Source organism: Cryptomeria japonica, chromosome 3 (genome assembly GCF_030272615.1).
Source record: "Cryptomeria japonica chromosome 3, Sugi_1.0, whole genome shotgun sequence".
NCBI classification, from domain to species: Eukaryota; Viridiplantae; Streptophyta; class Pinopsida; order Cupressales; family Cupressaceae; genus Cryptomeria; species Cryptomeria japonica.
This window is the reverse complement of record NC_081407.1, coordinates 120,570,578-120,593,644: the sequence shown is the minus strand read 5'-3', so window position 1 is coordinate 120,593,644 and position 23,067 is coordinate 120,570,578. Positions and strand designations below refer to the sequence as shown.

General features: G+C 37.1%; 1 protein-coding gene across 1 annotated transcript; it reads right to left on the bottom strand.

The window, feature by feature from the left end:
- LOC131038767 (cytochrome P450 CYP72A616) lies at positions 1-23,067 on the bottom strand. The gene is made up of 5 exons (XM_057971310.2): positions 22,539-23,067; positions 22,086-22,312; positions 21,569-21,810; positions 953-1,331; positions 1-721 (listed from the first exon to the last, which is right to left on the bottom strand). Exons 1-5 carry the CDS (start codon positions 22,810-22,812, stop codon positions 296-298), a joined length of 1,548 nt encoding a protein of 515 aa, XP_057827293.1. The 5' UTR covers positions 22,813-23,067; the 3' UTR covers positions 1-295.

The window sequence follows — 23,067 nt, the reverse complement described above, 5'->3', positions numbered from 1 at the left end:
TCCACTTTTTCATCGGAGTGCACGAGTTTTAAAAAAATGCTCCTCTTTGCAACCAATTGAAAAATACAATCCACTTATTGCTTTGCTACAATTTAAAAAACTTAACTTTAATATGAATTCCCAACTCTTTCAATTTGAATATAAAAAATTCAAATTAATATTTTATGGTGAAAATGGCCAATTGACAAGGTTGCCATTGGCCTGTGTGTGATAACCAATTTTTTGAAAACTAATCATACAACATTAACATTTCATAATGTCAAATATTTATTCACAGCTCTTCATTATTTTTAATTTAAATCATGTGGAGAATGACCTGAGCTCCATATTGGGGTTTAAGCATGAGCGAATGTACTGGTGCATGGATGTAATTAGGTGAAATCAAAAAGGAAAACCGTTGCAAAATCATGGCCAGTACCACTTTGGCCTCTAATAGTGCAAAGTTTTGACCAATGCAAATCTTGGGGCCTAATGAAAATGGCATGAATGCATTTGGATGCTTGGCAGCTTTTGAAATTCCTTCTCTGAACCGCTCTGGGTTGAATTCGTCTGCGTTGTCTCCCCATAAAGATGGGTCATGGTGCATTGTGAGGATCGGAATATGAAGTTCCGTACCTGCAGGAATTGAGATTCTGCCAAGCTTTACTGGCTTATCCGTTTGTCGGAGTAGTGCTATCCCTGGTGGATAAAGTCTCAATGATTCGTTGAAAATCATCCCCATCTGCAATAGTAAGGGTACGCCATATATTAATCTTCAAATCAAAGTTTATCTTAAAAGTTTTTTGAGGAATGCAGTAGATTTGTGGGAAACACAAACTAACCTTAAATCCTCCTCTGCTATATATCCCAGCATTTCAAATAGGGTAAATAGAATATTATGGAAACTAAACATGTTATAGACCATTAGGGAAACAAATGAAATCTGAGTAGGGTTAATGGTATTTATTCTTACAATCTTTAGGCCATTCACAGTGTCTGCATTTGGGAAATCGTTTTTTCCGCACATTTCTAAGACCTCCTTACGTGCGAGTTCTTGCCAGTCTTGATGCATTCCCAACAAGATCATGGTCCATGTCAAGAGGATTGATGTAGTTTCATGTCCAGCTGTATAGAAAGTTATGCATTCAGCAATTATTTCATCTGTTGTCATGTGCACTTTTTCTCCTTGTTCCTTGTTGGCATTCATCATTAGTCCAAGTAAATCAGCACCGTAGTCCGCTGACTTTCCTATCCGAACAGCCCTCTCCCTGCTTTCAATCACCTGTCTTGCACATTTATTGATCTCTTTTGTCAACCACCTTTGTTGCATGTTCTTTTTTGTAGGAAGAAACCTGTTACAATAAATTGTTCCTACAATAAATCAATCCTCACTGAATTTATATAGGAGAGTTGAAATTAGATAAATATTCTCCATGGGAATTCAAATATTAAAAGTTAGAGATATCAATAGTTTTACACCATTTTCTATGGTTCACCTAGGAATATATCTGTATTGCTTACAGCATTACAAATGGGGATTAGACAGTAAAAATGGCTTGTGAAATAGTTTCTAGAAATTGGAATAACGGTACTTTAGAAAATTCCCTATGCTAAACCAACGATTTTATCTAGAAAGATGGATCCTATTTCTTGTGCATTGACTACAGAGTGGTAAATCAGATCACCGTCAAGAACGAGTTTATGAGTTGGATGCAACCTGTTGGTTCTAGTTTTGTACGATTTTCTATAAAGCACCAATATTAACAATGTGTAATTAGCTGCACTACAAATAGATAAGAACATAAATATAGGATATAATTTATTGAAATATAATGTTTTGACTTCTTTATATATGTGGATCGCATGAAAATCTAAATGTTAATGTTAATAGCTGCAGGAGATTTCATTATACCTGCAATGATGTAAAATCTCCTTGCTCTTGCTTTCCCGTCGGTGGTGGAGAATGTAACGATATTCAATGTGATGGTGTATTTGGCTCTTGTTGGTGGCAGAATATGTAACGACATTCAATGTAACTGTCGCTTTGGATTTTGCACATATGAAGTGTTGGCCCTTTGTCTTCCTATATCTTAGAGATGTTTCAAGCCTTGCCTTTAAAAAGGCGCGTTGTTTTTTGTGTTGATGTATGAAGTTCACAAGAGAGAGTCTATTATATGTGATCACTTAAGCTGAGAGTTTTGTATCTTCTTCTTCTGCTATTCTGTATATTTTGTAGAAGCTTTCAGTTCTGATATATTATCAGCTTCTACCATTGATTGTTAAGTGTTAACAATCTTGCTTGAGAGCATTGTATTCAAATTTTGTTACTTCAATAAAGGTTGATTTTTGGTGTGGCTGGGTTTTCCCAAGATAAAATTATGTGTATCTTGTTCTTGTAAGATTTTCTAAGTTTTAGATTGTTGTATCTTACCTTTCTTATTCTAACATTAACATGGTATCAAAACAAGTGAAAGATCCCTGATGGATCTTTTAAGCTAACAGGCTGTAATTTTTTTATTATTTGTTTTAAAAGAAATTCTTCCTGTTTATTAAATGATCTTTCAGAGAGAGACAGAAGTTGCAGAAAGGTTGTGTCTTTTGTTTTTGTTTGTATTTTTCCAAATATAGGTAAACAATGAATAACAACAGCAGCAAATATGAAATAGGCTGGAAAATAATGTGCAATAATATAATATTCAGCCAACCCAGAATAGCTACAAATTGTACCAGGCAAAATACATAAATGATATGCCAGCAAAGTATCTACCAACCAAAATAATGTTGTCGGCTGCAAGAAAGACCATCCACGCACAAAAAAAAAAGAGATGGCTGATGAATACCAATCAGCAACCCACATGCCAGCTGGAAGGAGGTCGTACAGCTGCTGCAGTCACGTTCAGGCAGCCAAGGAACTCCCACGTGCCAAGCAATATACAAAACGTCCAAAGCCAAAGCTCTTCCAATGCTGAACTTGCACTCCAATCAAAGTCTGAAACCAAATGAAGCTGCTGAAACCTTCTATTGGGGTTTGCGTCCCAATATCTAAGCCCTGGGGTTTGCATCCCAGTTCTCCAGAAATCGCTCCTCAGAGCAAATTCACAAATGCCAAGTTTGAAGATGTAAAAAGATAATAAAAAATGAGCCAACATCTCCTTTTATCTCCCTCTCAAAGCTACTCAAACCCTAAAGGGAGAATATGCTTTTACCTTTATTAAATAATGGCATATTCTTAATTAAAAAGGCCTTTATGTATAGGAAAAACACCCCTTTCGTCAAATAACAAAACTCAAGGTGCCAGAAGGTCTCCGGATGATGAAAGTAAGTTATAATAATTCAAGACCTTTCCAACGAGCTATAACACATATGCCTGCCTGACCAGAAGAAGCCAAAATCCCCTTATTACTCCAATTAGCTATATAAATAGCTTTATTTAATTAATAAGACGCTAACTTAGAAAATATTAAAAATATATCCCAAATAGCCGTATAATGCTCATCTGACTCCACAAGTCTGAAACGGAGCCTGCCACCTGTCTGTGACTGTTGTCAGAAATCATGGATCCTCGAGCAATCTTGTCCCTAAAATCTAGGGATGCTCCTAGAAGCTAGGAAACATACCCAAATCTCCTGAAACTGAACCCAAGGAATAGTCTCATGGTAACCCAACCCTGGGTACTGTCAAATCCTCCTAAATAGTAGGAATAGCCTCCACAAAAGAAGGAAATGCCTCCTAAAATTAAGGAACTACTCCAAACTGGTCCACTACTGCCAGAATACCAAATCCCAAACACTGAATATCCTCACTGAGTCTATATCCACCACTGTGAGCCTACAAGACCCCAAAATAAGTTGACTCACATGTCTCTGTTAGACAGAGCTAAAGAGGGGACATGACAGTCCTCCCCTCTCGGAGATGCTTGCCCACAAGCAACTGCAAAGCTGGATGCTGCAAAATAGACTCACCCTCCCAAGTGGCATCCTCTATGGGAAGACCTCTCCAGCGTACCAAATACTCCCGAATCACCCGGTTTCTCAGTCGTCGTTCCCTCACCTCAAGAATCTCCTCAGGAACCAGAGTCAATTTACCTTCCTCATCCATGGGAGGCAAATCGAGTGATGCTGTAATATGTTGTCCCAGGGCCTTCTTCAAGCATGACACGTGAAACACATTATGAATTTTACTGCCAGGTGGTAACTCAACCTTAGAAGCAACCTCTCCAATTCGCCTGAATACTCTATATGGTCTGTAAAAACGAGGTTTGAGATTTTTAGCTCCCCATAAGCTATTGTTATAACTTGGACAAGCATCATGAATGAGGTTGTAAATGTTATTATACCAATGCCAACCAAGGATATCGATCCCGATCTCAATGTCCATCAAGTAGTCATATCTCTTCACACTCCCATGCAACTCAAGAGCTGATGTAGACCATGATAAATCTGCAAGTGCATGGGAAATCACAGTAGGACAGCCACTAACTACCGGAGAGTCAAGGAAGATTGAATCACCAACCAACAAACACATAGCTGCCATATCACATGAAATTTGTGACACATCCAAAGAAGAATTGTAGATGCCCTTATTACCAAACAAAATTGTTTCTTGGGTGGCTGTTCCACTACGAATGATATCCATAAAGTCACTGTGCTCATCCATGATTGCATATCCTTCAAATTTGTGATCATCATGAAAATCCAATGATGCAATATGTGACTCCTCTAAAATTGGTTTGCAATCAACATACTTACTTTGCTTATGCTCAATCTCTAAGTCTTCTTTTCTTGGAAGAAAGCGTGATCGAAGATATGCAACTCTTTGTTGTCTTGCCTGATTTAAACGTTTGTGATGCTCCTTGATTTGTTGTAAGTGCTGCCTTGTCTGGACAAAAAACAACTTAACTTGCCGTGCTCTTTCTAGACCCCCTTCATTCAACCTTCCAGACTGTTCTATCTGAGCTGCTCCAAAGCACATAAAATCAATCCCATGGTGAGATGCATCATCAAGCTTATCGCACAACATGAATTCACCTTGTGTAACACCCATGGTAGAATCTCTAGCACTCATCTCTTCATGCTTAGAATTTGCATTAACTTGAAAAAGAAAAGGTATTTTACTGCTGTTATAAAAATCAGAATGACTGTCATGTATTTGTGTCATGTCATCAACTCTTACGAGTACCTCTTTATTGAAAATAACACAAGCATTTTGAGTGCTATCACTTATAGAATATCCTTCATTTGTTATTCCATGTATCATGGTGGCAAACTCTCGAGAATGAGAATGTACACAACTGTTGTCTCTAATCTGAATTTTGGGCTCCTCCTTAATACTTTCTTTCAAATCATCAAACATCACCAACTCTTGACTTGTCCCATGTCTATCTTCCCAAAATTGAATGCCAACATTAGATGACTCAATAACATTGTCTTCTACATGAGTATGGGCTGCTAGCTCACTGTTATTACCTTTCCTTGTGTTTCCTTTGAAGTCTTCAACACTGAATTGTACCTGCACACTCTTGGCTGCCACATCTTCAACAATAACCATTAGCTTCCTGGGCTCTTTGTTCACTGCTGATATGCCTATTGTCGGTGTGTTATTGATTTTTCTTGTCTCAACTGAAGTACTGCTGTCAACATCAACTACAAACTCAACATAAGATAAGTCTTGCTCCTCATTATGTATGGAGTAGTGTACGTCACAAACTTCTTCAGACTGATTTAATACTGTTGTTTTGATATAAACAAATCCAGTCCTCTTGGAAGAGACATCATCAAAATAACCATGCTTAACCAATGTATCATGTATACCAACATTTGCAAATTCAGTTTCACTACTTGCTCCATGAATGGGAGCTGCAAATTCATGTAATTGAAAGAGGATGATGCTGCTGTCCTTAATCATAGGCTTAGGAATGATTGTAGCCTTTCTTCCATTACCTTGGAAAACTTCAATGCAAGAGTACACTTGCATACACTTGGCAGTCCAATCAAGTAACATATCAAGACTTGAGATTAGGACATCCTTACACTCAAGCAAAGTGTCAACATCATAAAGGTGAGATATCAACATACAATCTGATTTGTGTTCTTCTGTAACTGCTATTATAAAATCAGATTGTGGGCAAATAGAAGTTCCCACCACAACCTCATGCTTATTTATCCTTTCATAAATGTCAACCATGCTATAGTTGTCTTCATTATCCTTCTTGGATTTGTGCCCATATGAAGTCAAAATATTTATGTCCCAATTTAGGAAATCAGAATTATGTTCAAACCTTCCCAAGGTGTCTTCATTGCCATTCCTTGTATTGTTCTTGAGGGTAGGGTCTCCTTTCATGAATGTTGACCTATGAAGTGTACCCTGCTGCAAGTAACATGGATTTATAGCTTCCATAGCTGCCTTTAATCTAATCCATACCTTCACCTCCATGATTGCTATGCTTTTCCTTACCAATTGTCTCCAAGGTGTAGTATGCAAAACAAACCAAACATTATCAAAATGCAAGATCTTCTTAGTAGACAATCTCTTGACTCCATAATAAGCTCTTTAAGATAAAATGCCTCATGTGACCTTAATAACTGTCCTTTCATTGTAGATGATGCATGATTAGCCAATTTGAAATGAAATATGTGCCATTCCACACAAATGGATACGTCACTTGTGGCTAGTCCATCAAGTGTGCAAATATCAGCATTAATGTTTTGAGTCTTCAAGGGGCTCTCTAAAAGAGGGAAGTCATAGACTTCATAAGGCAAACTAGACCAAACTGAATTTCTTGAATCATACCTCCTTTCTTCTTCACACAATGTAACATGCTCTTCTTGTGGGCCTACCTCAAGAATCTTTTCCCTTGTAAGCTCTTCATCTACACATTTTTCCCTTGGAAGAAATAACGATCTAATGTATGACTATCTTTGTCTTCTTGCATTATCAAGCTGATTGCATCTTTCCTTGAACTCTTGCAAGTTCTGTCTTGCTTGGGTAGCAAGCATCTTTGCTTGCATAGCTCTATCTAACCAATCTCCATTCAACCTTTGGCAATGCTCTATATCTGCTGTCCCAAAGTACACAAAATCTGATTTATGATGGGTTGTTTCATTCATGCTAACCTCTGATTTTTCTTCATGTATGGAATTGGTCTCAACAATAGAGTCAACTAATTCACTAGAGAATGCATCTGTTTCATGTAACTCAACATTCATTCCTTCAGAGTTGTTTCTACTGTCATACTCTCCAACGGAATCCACCTGTAAGACACCTTGCAAGGATGTAGAAGTCTCATATGAATTATTCCCTAATGCTGAGATTTTATTTTCACCAATCAAATCTGCCTGGCTACCAAAGTCATCAACTAATTTTCTGCCAATCTCATTTGCAGACATCATTTCCTTTGCTCCTCCACTGCTTCCTTGGTTCTCAAATGATTCATGTTGCCTCCTTGGTTGATGACGTGGACTCGAAAGCATCAAGTCCTCTTCATCGGGTATTCCCATGAATTGTGTGAAGGAAAAATAGTCACATATCTTTTTCGGAAGGGAACAATACTTGTCATAGTTGTTCATAACTGTATCATTCAATGTCTTTGCAGGAGACCTCCTCTTTGTACTAGTCGATGAAGTTGTACCCTTAGAGTGTCTGGAACTCCCTGAAGGCGTTTGTTCAAATTTTTTCCCTGTTTGTTTATTCTTAGACAACCCTGTCATGATGACCAATTTGGTCTGCAACCAAGCTTCAATATAAAATCAAACTACTGATCTTCACCCAACAGGCTGGCAAGATCAAGGCTCTGATACCACTGAAAGATCCCTGATGGATCTTTTAAGCTGACAGGCTGTAATTTTTTTATTATTTGTTTTAAAATAAATTCTTCCTATTTATTAAATGATCTTTCAGAGAGAGACAAAAGTTGCAGAAAGCTTGTGTCTTTTGTTTTTGTTTGTATTTTTCCAGATATAGGTAAACAATGAATAACAACAGCAGCAAATATGAAATAGGCTGGAAAATAATGTGCAATAATATAATATTCAGCCAACCCAGAATAGCTACAAATCGTACCAGGCAAAATACATAAATGATATGCCAGCAAAGTATCTACCAACCAAAATAATGTTGCCGGCTGCAAGAAAGACCATCCATGCACAAAAAAAAAGAGATGGCTGATGAATACCAATCAGCAACCCACATGCCAGCTGGAAGGAGGTCGTACAGCAGCTGCAGTCACGTCCAGGCAGCCAAGGAACTCCCACGTGCCAAGCAATATACCCAACATCCAAAGCCAAAGCTCTTCCAATGCTGAACTTGCACTCCAATCAAAGTCTGAAACCAAATGAAGCTGCTGAAACCTTCTATTGGGGTTTGCGTCCCAATATCTAAGCCCTGGGGTTTGCGTCCCAGTTCTCCAGAAATCGCTCCTCAGAGCAAATTCACAAATGCCAAGTTTGAAGATGTAAAAAGATAATAAAAAATGAGCCAACATCTCCTTTTATCTCCCTCTCAAAGCTACTCGAACCCTAAAGGGAGAATATGCTTTTACCTTTATTAAATAATGGCATATTCTTAATTAAAAAGGCCTTTATGTATAGGAAAAACACCCCTTTCGTCAAATAACAAAACTCAAGGTGCCAGAAGGTCTCCGGATGATGAAAATAAGTTATAATAATTCAAGACCTTTCCAACGAGCTATAACACATATGCCTGCCTGACCAGAAGAAGCCAAAATCCCCTTATTACTCCAATTAGCTATATAAATAGCTTTATTTAATTAATAAGACGCTAACTTAGAAAATATTAAAAATATATCCCAAATAGCCGTATAATGCTCATCTGATTCCACAAGTCTGAAACGGAGCCTGCCACCTGTTTGTGACTGTTGTCGGAAATCATGGATGCTCGAGCAATCTTGTCCCTAAAATCTAGGGATGCTCCTAGAAGCTAGGAAACATACCCAAATCTCCTGAAACTGAACCCAAGGAATAGTCTCATGGTAACCCAACCCTGGGTACTGTCAAATCCTCCTAAATAGTAGGAATAGCCTCCACAAAAGAAGGAAATGCCTCCTAAAATTAAGGAACTGCTCCAAACTGGTCCACTACTGCCAGAATACCAAATCCCAAACACTGAATATCCTCACTGAGTCTCTATCCACCACTGTCAACCTACAAGACCCCAAAATAAGCTGACTCACATGTCTCTGCTAGACAGAGCTAAAGAGGGGACATGACAACAAGCCTGAGGCCGTCTCCTTCAAAGGAGGCCTCAGGATTCTGGGAGGGTTGCTTGTTTATTGTTTGGTGTTATTCAAAAACTATTTTTTTTTAAGACTACACCTTTCTCTAAGCTGCAACTTCATTTCTTCCTATTTCGGATTTCTTGAGCGGCCCTGCAAAACTTGATGATATCTCTGCAATGTGACTGATCTGGGTATCACATCGTGTGAGGTCCACTTTATTGTTTTGGAATGATAAGATCACAACTTCTCTATGTCGTTGCTCTTATCTGGCATCTACATCCTATCAGCTTGTATTTGTTGTGATCATTTATCACATTGTTGTCATCGCTATAATCTGCCATCTCTGTTTTGTTCAAAGGAGAGAACACTCAATATGTGGTGTATTTGAGCAGACCTTAATGCATACCAAAAGATTTCTGATAGAAAGAATAGTGTTGGAGGAGACTTATGAGAAGATAAGACTCAGCTACAGGACTAACTCACTGGGACCAACAATAAAGAGATAAGTTTCTTTTATGTTTGAATGATGTTCATGAATTTTTATAACATTGGAATAGTGAATCATTATTTATATTTGTGCTTGTTATTATAGGTGGAGGCTACACATGTTCTAGGTACATAGCATGTGTTTGTGAACTTCCAACTGAATGCTATATCTGAGCATCATCTGAGCTATCATTATGTTTCATACCGTTGGAAGTGTTGGTCACTCTACTGATGTGAGATTTGGAATTGGGGTATGCTCCAACATACTTCTTGACCGCTACAACACTGAAGATATTAAAATTGAGACAAGAGGGCTTTCCCAGTGAGAAGGAGCTATGCTTCAACATACTTCTTGACCACTACAACACTGAAGATATTAAAATTGAGACAAGAGGGCTCTCCCAGTGAGGAGCCTGACTTTTCAGCTTCAGAGAGAGCCTGACATTTCAGCTTCAGAGAGAGCCACATCATCATGAAGATTTTGTTAATGCATTCTTCTCTGCGAGAGAAGTTTGGGGTGCAAGCCCTTGTAATGCATTTTTCTCTGCGACGAAGAAATTTGAGGTGAAATCCCTTGTTGCTCTTTCCACTCGTGGGAGTAGCCATAGTGGATGTCATGTCGAGAGACTCCATGACAACATCATGTTGAGTGACTCCATGATGAGAGCTTGTGTTTATTTCACACATGGGAGTAGCCATGGTGAACATCATGTTGAGTGAATCCATAATGCTATCACATTGAGTGAATTCGTGATAAAGTTTTGTTTTTTACACATATGGATGTAGCCATTGTGCTTGTCATGTTGAGAGACTCCATGACTTGAAAATTTGTAAATGATATCTCCTTTGCTAAGAGGGAGTGTTAATGTTAATAGCTGTAGGAGATTTCATTATACCTGCGATGATGTGAAATCTCCTTGATGTTCCTTTCCTATCGGTGGTGGAGAATGTAACGACATTCAATGTGATGGTGTATTCGGCTCCTGTTGGTGGCAGAATATGTAACGACATTCAATGTAACTATCGTTTTGGGTTTTGCACGTATGAAGTGTTGGCCCTTCGTCATCCTCTATCGTAGAGATGTTTCAAGCCTTGCCTTTAAAAAGGCGTGTTGTTGTTTGTGTTGATGTATGAAGTTCACAAGAGAGAGTCCATTATATGTGATCACTTAAGTTGAGAGTTTTGTATCTTCTTCTTCTGCTATTCTGTATATTTTGTAGAAGCTTTCAGTTCTGATATATTATCAGCTTCTACCATTGATTGTTAAGTGTTAACAATCTTACTTGAGAGCATTGTATTCAAATTTTGTTCCTTCAATAAAGGATGATTTTTGGTGTGGCTGGGTTTTTCACCCTCAGGTGGAGGGTTTTTCTAGGATAAAATTATGTGTATCTTGTTCTTGTAAGATTTTCTAAGTTTCAGATTGTTGCGTCTTACCTTTCTTATTCTAACATTAACACTAAATACAACTAGACTCTCATGCTAATAGAACAAAAAGAATTCAAAGTCATTTTCATTTCATGCAACAACAAAACGTCCAGTTTCAAGTCCTTCAGACAATTCTTTAGAATATTCTTCTTGTGAGGGTTGTTGATTTATTTTATGTTCCAAGATGTGATTTTCATTTTTCCCCTTTTCTAAAGCATGACAACTCTAGGGTCTTTTGTTTCCCAATGGCTACTTCTCTTCCTATTTCTTTCATTCTTGTTTCTAGGTTTAGGGTCTACTCCAACATTTCTAAGTTCTCTAGAGTTCTACGCTCCTTTACCTTTCCCCAACTAAGAGGTTGAGGGTGAAGCCACAAAGGACTCTGCATTCATTGTTGCTTTATCCCTATTTTGGAGGAGGGAGGGAGGAATCCTTCAATGTTGATCCTTCTCTCTAAAGGGGAAGGTCTTCACCTAGGAAGGCTAAACGAATCACTATAGCCTTAGAAAGGCAACCTTAAACAGAAGGGGCCAACATAAATTCTTCCCAAGAATCTTCCTCATAGTTACATCAAGGGCAGTTTCTCCCTCTAGGTTGTTCACCCTCTCATGAAAGACATCCACTTTAGCTAGGATAGAGGTTACCCCGATTCTAGCTTTCTGCTCACCTTGTTTTTCTTTGTGTTTCCTCGTTGTTTCCTTACTTTTCTCTTACTTAAAGTAAATGTCCTCTTTTTGAACAATTTTGATAAAACAAGGCTAAGTTCTCATAGAAAAAGTTTTGTGACCAATGTCCAAGCTTAGATTCCAGCACTATGGAATTAGGAAGGATTTTATTGACTTTAACCTTCACATAAGATTGTGTAAAAACCATTTTGCTTCTATTTTTATTGACATTATAATAGTCAAAAGTACCTAAAAAAGTTGGCAATAACTACAAAGATCTCCTCATCCTAGTAATCTAGAGGAAGTTCTGGTAGGAAGATATAGGTTGGGGCTAAGGTAGAAAGGTTAGCATTTGAGTCAAAACCAAACTTCCATTTGTAAAGCGAGAGGTTGGACTTCTTGAAGAACCAAGGGCCACTTACAAGGACCTCAATGCAATCTTCCTTCAAAGAGAATGAAAACAAGTAAAGTTCTTTGGGAAGGGAACTCACCTCAACGTTTCCTTTGGCTCACCATTTTTAGCATGTCTATTTATGAAGTAACTTGATATTGGGGTGTCTCAAAACAAATTTCTCAACTAGCACATATTCATTTTGAAGACAAACCTATCAATGGTTTTCTCCTCAATCTTGAGGGAGAGACCTTCCTCAAATGCCTCTTTCCCCCTTTAGAAAAGAGGATTTAAAAAGATCTGATTAGCGAATTGCATCTCGATCTTCAATAAGGCTCAGCTTTTTCCAAACAAAGCCCCTAAACAAGGCAAGGGAAGTCCCATGCGGAGGCCATTATCCATAGTGGTATTTTCCTACTTGAATCCTATAGAACTCATTTCAAATTGCATTCAATGGTAAATGTTATGGTTCTAATATTTCAAAGAATTAATCGTCACTCTTGATGACTAAATTAAAAATGTTATAACCTAATTGGCTTAGCTTTTGTTGATGTCATGTCTAACTATATGTGTGTTATCCCTTTTTACTAGATACTAATGCTCTCATGGTGAAATTTTTGTGATTAAACTTTGTGATATGTGATTCTAATGTCAACCAACTCTACTTCTATATCCTTAAAGGTTGAGTTGCAATTAAAAGAATTAATTGGTTGTAAGTATCTTACCAATATTCATGTTACGACAATGACTCTTAGTCAATCACTATGATTTTAAGTGATCGCTGATCATTCTTTCCTGCCTCCTAGACATTCTATAGAAAATCACATGTAGAAGGCTAGTTGATCAATTGGATCCTATTGGACGGGTATCGATTACTATATGCTAGGGATTGAATTCTTTGAGCTACCATGCTACTAAGGTAGATAATGATAATAATAATAATATATATCTATACATAACAAATGATGAAAAAATAGAAACAAATTAAAAAGAAAAGAAAAAAAGAGGAAAAGAGGAGCCTAGGGAGCTTAGCAAACCAAAGTCTAGAAAATTGGGAAAATTTAAGAGATTATACACTTCTTGTAGAGAAGAAGACCAACCATTCAGCAAGGGTATGGAACTAGGAGAGGAGGAGGAGGCTATGATGCCATTAATGAGGCATGGTGTTCCCCATTTCCATCCAATGCTTCACGTTGGCAAGGGTAGAAAAATGTCATGTGGTAGGGAGCTTTTGCCTTAATGTGAACTTGATAAAAGGGGGATTTTGGGAAGGAGTTTACTGGGACGAGCAAAAAAGGAGGCAAGAAATTGGAGTCACAATATGTGAACAATAGGTTAGAGGTAAGCAGGAGCATAGTACTGCGATTTGTAAGCTTCACACAAGCAAATTTATAACTTGGAGGTTTAGGGGTGCCATTTATTTTCTATTAATGGGATTAATTTAATTTTTCTTTATTAAGCTACGAGTAGCTGCACACCCTAGCTGGGTTTGAAACATATGGGTCTAGGGTGGTTATTATAGGTTCCTTTTGCTTTCATGCTTGTTACTTTTTATGAATTTTTAACCCATGTTCAACCTCTAAAGGAACCATTTATTGTGTGTGTATGTTGATATAAACTTCCCCTAAAATTTGTCGTTGATGTAATCAATTCATAATACTTTAGAGCTTGGCATCGTGCAAGCCATTTGCATATATGTGATGAAGAATAATATTATTTTCTGAGAAATAGACTCAGTTTGGTTATACATGTCATTATTGAGATTGTTGGCTACATGGACTTGGGAAACATTAACTACATATTAAGTATGTCTATCATATGGTTGATATTATAATGAAATTAAAAGAGAAATTAGAAAAGAACATATTCCTACAGTACAAACCTTACATGTAAACTAATATATATTAATAGCTAAGATAAACACACAAACAAGGAAATGCAATCTACTTGCTTTAGAAAAACCAAAGTCAAAGGAAAGGTTTCACCTGGCTGCTAACAATTTTCAACTTAAGCAAGTGATTCCTGCGTTATCTTGGTGTTACATTTGTTTCATAAATCCTTTGTAAGTTTTTGCAGAATTTCGCTGCAATTTCAACTTGAAAAGAACTTGCTGAAAAGAGGAAATCAGCCTATTATTCATAGTTTATTGACAGTTCTATTACACGCAACACCAACAATATTATTACTTTACTTAAAACAATTTTCATGCCTTTTGTACATGGAATATGATTGAGCTAAACTTCTTCACAATTAGAGTAAGCCAAAGATAATTGGCATGCACTAGTAGAAATTCAAGCACACAAACATGAAGCTAACTTTATAGAAAAAGAATTTTTAGAAGCTCTCTCTAAAACTAACAATTCTTCATAACATAACTCATCAATAAAGCTATAGATTTTAAACATAACTCGTCATAATCAGGCATATACAACAGACAGTAAAATACGGTAAGGAAGAAAAAAATGTACAATGGTAAAATAGGTGGAGGATGTAAATGAAAAGATTAGTTTAACAAAATGCAAATGATATTACCATGATGCACCAGGAAATCAGCCTCTTATTCATAGTTTATTGATATTACCATGATGCACCAAGAAGTTCTAGTAAATGCAACACAAATAATATTTTACTTTATTTAAAACAATTTTCATACCTTTTGTACATGGAATATAATTGACCACAACTTCTTCACAATTAGAGTAAGCCAAAGATAATTAAGCACACAAATATGAAGCTAACTTTATAGCAAAAGAACTTTTAGAAGCTCTCTCTAAAACTAAAAATTCTTCATAAGATAAGTCATCAATAAAGCTATAGGTTTTAAACATAACTCGTCATAATCAGGCATATACAAGAGTCATTAAAATGTACATTGGTAAAATAGGTGGAGGATGTAAATGAAAAGATTAGTTAAGGCACATGAACTTTTTAACAAATGTTTCACGAAACTTAGTCTCTTGAAATCTATGGATGTTTTCCCTGAGTTGCAGCCTACCCACATGTTGCCAACAATTAATAAAAGACGGGATAAACTGAGGTTAAAAGCATTTGATATTGTAAAATTGCCTCTTTTTTGTGTAGCATTATATAAGTTACTTCATTTTTTACTAAGGTGTAAATAGGGCATGATGACTAAAATACTCCAAATATATCTCGTCTGTCAATAGTCAGTCTAGAATTCTCGTAAGGATAGAGCCCTAATCTTGATTATGGAATGGAAATGCAATATGTAGTGTTGACAATCAAGAATTAGCTGAATAATAGAATTAGGACCAGCTCCTGAAATCCCGCTAGAACATGGAAACAAACTCAACATAATATTCCCATTAAATGGGATGCCATCAGTTATAAGGGTTGGTTTCCCCTACATCCTTTCCTGTAATGTTGAAATTAAAGTAAATTTAATAATTATTATCTTGGATAGCCTCCCTTCAAGCTATTCAAGGATTATTCCTACTAAGAATGAGGTTGGAAAGTCCTTTAATTGACCTCTAGAAAATTGGGCTTATGAGGAGTTAAGGATTTATATGTAACCCACTTGGAGGATTAATTTGTGAATTCAGAGGGTAGATACTTCCTTTAAGAGTGATAAGTTGGGCTTGGATATTGAATGGCACTTCGATAGGAAGGCAGGTATTAAAATTCAGATGTTAGTAGGATTGTCAGAGATGTTCAAATACTTCATCCTAAGAATAACAACCACAACTTATTTTTAATCACCCCTGGTCTAATGAGCCTAAGCATTTACTAGTTGTCACTTATTTTGTTACATCCCTCACGTGAAAGTTTTAGAATGTAGTCATGAGCCCTAGATGGCGGAAAATCTGAAACTTTATTAAGGTACTTCTTGTGTCGTTTTCACACATTGCCCCATTGCAAATGGGGACCCCCCTTTTTTTTCTCTTTTTAGGGTAGTGTTTTGAGTCGCCAATCTTTGCAAGTCTAGAGTTAGGGGTTTTTAAAGAGTTTTTCTAAAGTCCTTAGGTCAATTGGACCAATCATGATCAAATGGGCCTTTTGACATCACAAAAGTGCTAAGGCAAGGCAAAGGACGAAAAACGCATCTGCTTAAGGTCAATTCTGACAACTTCTTATTTTTGTGGAATTCTACTTTTTTGCTTTTTGCTTTTTCATTTTTGGCACTTTGGGACCAATCGATTTTGGAAAATTGACCCGAGATCAAGTCATTCAGGTCATAACAATGACTTTCTTGTTTTCAAAACGAATAGTTTGTATCTTCAAGGTAAAAAAAATCAAGAAAATTCTCTAGACAAGGCGTTGATCCAGAAGTTCCAAAATGAACGTGCTAGGAATCCATGGTGAGGAGTAAGCAAATTTACTAAGTGTTCAAGAAAAAACGAAAAGGATTTCCAATGGCAAAGTGAAAAGAATTTCCAATGGCAAAGCAAACATGAAAAATTTCTTGGCAACGTATGAACTCCTCCATCTCAAGGTGGAGAAAATGTCTTGAAACATGGCAAAGTCCGCTCTAGCCTCGAAGAAAATATCTTGAGACATGACAAAGTCTTCTTGTCGCTTGGAGAAAATGTCTTTAAAGTTTGAAACATTGCAAAGTCTGCTCTAGCCTTGAAGAAAATGTCTCAAGACAAGGCAAAATCCGCCTTCCACATGAAGAAAACATCCCGAGCCAAGGCAAACTCCGCCCATCAAGGAAAGAAAATGTCTTGAAACATGTTGAAATCCACCATCTCAAGGTGAGAAAATGTCTCGAGACATCGTAAAGTCCACCCATCTCTTGTGAAAAATGTCTTGAGACAAGGCAAAAGTCTCCTTCCACATGAAGAAAATGTCTTGAGCCAAGGCAAAATCCTCCCATCAAGGAAAGAAAATGTTTGAGACAAGGCAAAATCCGCCTTCCACATGAAGAAAACGTCCTGAGCCGAGGCAAACTCCACCCATCAAGGAAAGAAAATGTCTTGAGACAAGGCAAAATTCACCTTCCACATGAAGAAAACGTCCTAAGCCAAGGAAAACTCCACCCATCAAGGAAAGAAAATGTCTTGAGACAAGGAAAAATCCTCCTTCCACACGAAGAAAACATCCTGAGCTAAGGCAAACTCCGCCCATCAAGGAAAGAAAATGTCTCAAGACAAGGCAAAATTTGCCTTCCACATGAAGAAAACATCTTCAGCCAAGGGAAACTCTGCCCATCAAGGAAAGAAAATGTCTTGAGACAAGACAAAATCCGCCTTCCACATGAAGAAAACATCTTGAGCCAAGGCAAAGTCCACCCATCTCTTGTGAAAAATGTCTTGGACCAAGGCAAAGTCCGTCCAAGCCTTATGTAAAATGTCTTGGCAACACATGAACTCCACCTAGGAAAGGTTGGAAAGTTTCTTGGCAACACATGAACTCCACCCAAGGATGACATAAACTTCCTCAATCACATGCGCAGTCTGCCCAAGGAATGGGTAAAGAAAGTAGTTAAGTGTTGGCATTTTTTAAGGGAAAAGTCAGAATTTTGGCTAAGTATAAAGAGATGAGAAAAATTCTTAAGTTAAGATAAAGTTCACCTTGGAAAATGTGAAAGTTCCATTTCCTACTACCAGGTCCACCCTATCAAGTGGCATTTTTTCCTTACCCTAGTGTGAAGTCCGCCTAAAGCATGGTAAAAATTCCTTATCAACACATGAAGTCCGTCTTGGGACATTATAAAGTTCCTTATCCACACATGAAGTCCGCCCTAGGTGGATAAATGAGAAGTTTGGCTAAGGGTGAAAGAAAATGTGGAAAGTAAAGAGAAATTTGCCCAAGTTGAGAAGAAAAAATTTGGAAAACAAAGGTTGAAATCAAAAGGGAATTCGCCTAGGTAAAGAAAGGAAAGTGAAAATACTAAAGCAAAATCAAAGGCAAAGGATAAAATTTGCCCAACTATTGAAAGGAAAATGGAAACATGATTAAAACAAAAAGTTGGATCATTTCAAAGCCAATTTCCAAGACATCTTCTGGGATCATTTCAAAGCCAATTTCTACGCTTGAGGTCAAAGTTGGAGTGATTTAATAAAGATTTTCCAAACTTACAAAATAGATTTCACTTCAAATAATCTTGCATTTTTAATGCTTTTTAGGGGCAAATGCTTCAATTTCTAAAATTTTCATTAATTAAAATTAACCTTTGAAAATTTCTTCAAACATTGCACTCCAAGATGGGAACAAACATCCAAGGCGCCCTTTTTTTTAACTTAAGAAATTTTTCATGATTTCCAAGAGATAGATGTCAGCTTAGGAAGGGATTTCAAGGAAAATTCAAATGAAGTTCGTCAACAAGGAAGCACAAGCAGAATCTAAAATCACTTCAAAGTGGAAGAGGGTTAGTGACACCAACCTTGGTCAAGTTAACTTCAAAGACAAATCAAAGAAAGATTGAAGAGAGAAGTAGAAAAGAAAGAAGAATCAAAGAAAGAGAATGAGCAACCGAGAAGTTATCTCCAGCACTTGATCAATCCTATTGCTCAAGGAAATGCAGCGGTTCCCCAACCTTTGGCTCTTCCACAAGAAACAATTGAAGACTTTGAAGAAATGAAGGTCATAGCTAAAGAAACTAAGGAATGGATGGCATACATCAATAATGAAGTTTCCACGTTCATGGAAGAATTGATATTGGCATATGAGCAAACTTCTTCCTTACAATCTAGAATTTGGGACATGGCAGAAATGTGGGAGGATCTTCAGAATATTCAAGATAAAGTAATCTCATGCTTGAAGGTGTTGAAAGGAATTCCCAAACAAGAATTAATAGATGGACAAGTAATTGCAGCTGGAGATATCTATGACTTCAACACATGGTATTGGGTATTGATAGACAGAAATGAAGTTTCAGAAAAAGTAAAGATTGATAGTGTCAAAATTGAAGAGCTGATTAAAGAAATTCAAAATAAGATTTTCCTTGTGGCTGTTGATGTGCTTGGAAAGGAAGCAATTCGAGAAAATGAAATGAACATGGAAAATTTGAAGGTCAAAGCTCAAGAGAATTTCTTCACTTTCACAGGACCAATCCTTAAGTAAAATTTGACTAAGGCATCCACCTTCTTTTCCATCAAGGATGCCTTTTAGAAACAGGATCTAGATTGGGAGAATGATTTTGCCACCTTTGCTGATGACTTGGACGTGATCGAATTCAAGATAAACATGCTGCCACATGTCACAATGGAAAAGGTTAATCCTCGTGTCTAGGTTCATTGATATGCTGCCATAGAAAAGGGATAAGGATGCATTCTTCTAGAAGAAAGCTTCTTGCGACACGTGTCTTTCTTTTATTTGCTCTTGTTGAATAACTATTGTAAACCCTATTTAAGGTATTTGTGTTTTGATCTCGGTCGTTGATCTTTGTTTGATCTAGGTCTTTCTTTCATTTTCAAAAACTCTATATAAACCCCTCTTCTCTCATTTGTATGAGAGATTGGTGAAATTGTTGCTTAAGACTATTATGATAATAAAGTTCATTTGCATTGCTTTGAATCTCTATGTTATCTCATAGTTGCATGGTTTCATATTTTCTTCAACATAGAATAGAATTTGATTTACAAAGTTGTTAAATGAATGCAAGATTTGATAGTATTGGTTGGTGAAATAATTGCTCATACTTTTGATGAACAGATGATTTTTGTTCATTGTGCAAAGTTAGTCTGAGTATATTTTGTGGATGTTTAACTTCTACCTTCGGATAAGTATTATTCATTTTGATGGTACTATTCATGGTATGAAAATTTTAAGCACAACCCTTGAAGATTGCACCCACTTTGTTTAGTTGTTTAAGTTGGCGAACCAACCCGTGGTTTAGTTTCACCCAATCACTACCGTCTCTTAAATTCCTAGGAATAGTATAGAATTCCTGAATCCTTTTCCTTTTTACCTTTTTGAAATCCAAAATCGAAAATCCAAAATAAAAGAGTTTCACAGCTGAAAGTTTTCATTGTGAATGAAATTCCCAAGTTCCCCTTGGATTACCAGCATACATCACCAAACAAGCTATATCCAACATTAAAGTCACTAATTTGTAATAAAAGCATTGGAATCACCATATAATCTTCTTTGCAATCTTTAACATACGCAGTGATTTTATTCAAGAAAGGATAGAGTGTCTTTTGGGCATCTTTATTCTGTGTCCGGTGTGTCATAAAACACGCACCAACAGTACTTAGCTAGTAGATGACTACAAGTCTAAAACAAATCTAATACAAGAGCAGTTTATTTGACCATCACCAGTGTAGTGTAGGTGATGGATGCCAGAAGCTATTCATTGTATCTTTATTATGATTTGGGATCGGTTTATCTGGTTGTTACTACATACTATTTAGGTAATAGTTGCTGATAGATAATAGTTGTATTAAGGGTTTACTATTTAGCCAGTTATCACCAGTAACACGAAGGTGACGGATGCTAGGGGCTGCCCATGGTATGAAGGGGTTGGTTGGCTTTCACTACTGCCATAGAATTGGTAAATGATAGGAGCTACTCCAAACCAGGATGGACCAACTCTTCACTAGTGGCATAGAGGTAATAGATGTTTGGATCCGTTGTCTCAATTGATTCAATGGTTTTGTGGGAATCCCATTTGCAGCCAATGGTATCTTACGGTATGCTTACCATTCCCCCTTTTTAATGGTGGAGGCAATCAATATGAGAGGCTTGCTACCCATTACACCTGCTAGTGATTTAGGAATGAGGATGGAACCATGGTGTAGTATGGGATACACCGCAGTCCCCTTTCTAGTTGCCAGGTTGCACACATGACTCTATGCCTGAGTGTGAGGGTGGCCATGCTATTTCAAAGAGACTGAATTTCTTCCCCCCCTCCCCCTTGTCTCGGACCTTGGCATTGTAATTTCTCTCATGGATAGACTAGCTAAGTCTGCTTGGTTGGAGTGGACAGGGTTCCTTATCCACATGGTTAGGATTGCTTGTTCCCTTGCATCAGGAACTAGAACCTAGGCAGTCCCATTGCAGATTTGTGCTAACTCAAGTTTGTACACCATCAGGCACTCCTTATTTATGATCATTACATAACAGATTGTATTTTGCTAACTCAAAGAAAGGTTAATCATTCTAACCATTGGACGCATAGATAATTGAATCGGGGCTGGTATATTTCTGATTCATGAGATGCTCTTAAGGAGCGCCCTATTGTAGGAATAGTGCTGGTATATTTCTGGTTTACAATATAAGAGTGAATTCATAAAAAGAAGAAACTACTTGAAACCATTTCTATAAACAGAGTAACACTTCTTAAAGCCAAAGTGAACTTTTATGAGAAACTATGTATGATGGAAAAATGCAAAGGAAGATGCTCACATGTTTTAGCATCCCAATAAAACATTTCTAGGCAAGTCCTAATAACAAATTACTTGTATGGCTAAAATTAGTTACCTGGAACCCGGAATATTAAAACTGCGAGATTTTTCAAATATGAGGAGCAGTCGCTGGGACAGTAAATGGAACATGTATTTCCCCTCTGCATAACTGCTTCCAAATGCTGTGTGTGAAATAATATCTGATGTAAGACAAGAAAATTCTTTCAAGACATTAATTTCATTGGCACCTGAAGATACCAATTTCCTCCATTCTTCAATCATATTGGTCGCACACTCTGCAATTTGAGGAATCATGCCCTGACATAGAAGATGTATCATGAAAATAATGGGCCATTAATAAATACAGAACTGCCTCATCTGTGTAAGAGTCAAAGAAGCATAAATGTGGAACACTGGTGTAATTGAAGATAATATTACATAGATTCTATGGCGTAAGGGAAAATAAACCTTAAAGCATGTTGTAATGTTGTGAAAATACCAAATACCCTGCCAGAAGTGACTCTACTGTGCACAAGATTTACAATGAAGTATCTATTCAAGCTTTCAGAATTGTGGAATTTGAGAGATTTTACCTTCAAGACATCCATATGAAAAGAAGGATTAATGATTTTTTTATGCTGTGCCCATTTTTCACCCTCTAACTCTACAAGTCCCCGATGTTTCAATGGAGGAGGCCCATTAGGGTTATTTGAAACTCTTTTGTGATTCCCAAACTTGTTTGATAGTATCTCTCTCACAAGCGGAGGATCAGGAACATAAAGCCTGGGCTTATTCCCAAACCAATAAACATACACCTGCCCTGCATCACACATAAATACACGTACTTCATTAATTGAGTGACATAGATCCTCCTCTTCTTACTACTACTCAGCATAGTGCAATATACATGTTATAGGATTACATCACTGTATGATGAGTGGTGACCATGACAAAATCCATAGATATAAATTTCATGGAGAAATACTGCTTGACTAACTCTTTTGAGCTCATTTAAAAGTTTTCAGATGGAGAGAGTAGACATGTACCATAGGTTTTACTCCATTGATGAAAAGCTGGAAGAACTCGAGGAACTATGTTGTGTCCTAACAGTGACTTTGTATTAGAGCTCTCCTGTCTAGCCATTTTAACAATATCAGGAGCATTCCCATAGATAAACTTGTAGGAAGGGCCTTGAATCCCTTGAGCTTCAAAGAACTTTTTGAAATGTAGTGGTTTCAACCATATGGCCTTTACAACTTCCAGTAGAATAATTGCTATACCAGCTGAAACCACAGTTACAGCCCAGAAAAGAAATCCCATATTCTAAACCAACAGATAATTTTTTAATCCTAAGAAAAACAAATTGAAACCAGCACTGAGTTGTTAGCTCAGATTGAATTACTTGTGTTTGGAGGCACTATGTTTGTCTACATTTTATAGATGTAGAATTGGATATTTAAACGTGTGCTATACCAATGTGGAGATCGTTCTCAAGAGCAATTGAAAATCTGTATTTTCCATTAATATATCTGACTTTGAAAAGGGACAAAATTATTGTAGCAGACGAAATCAATA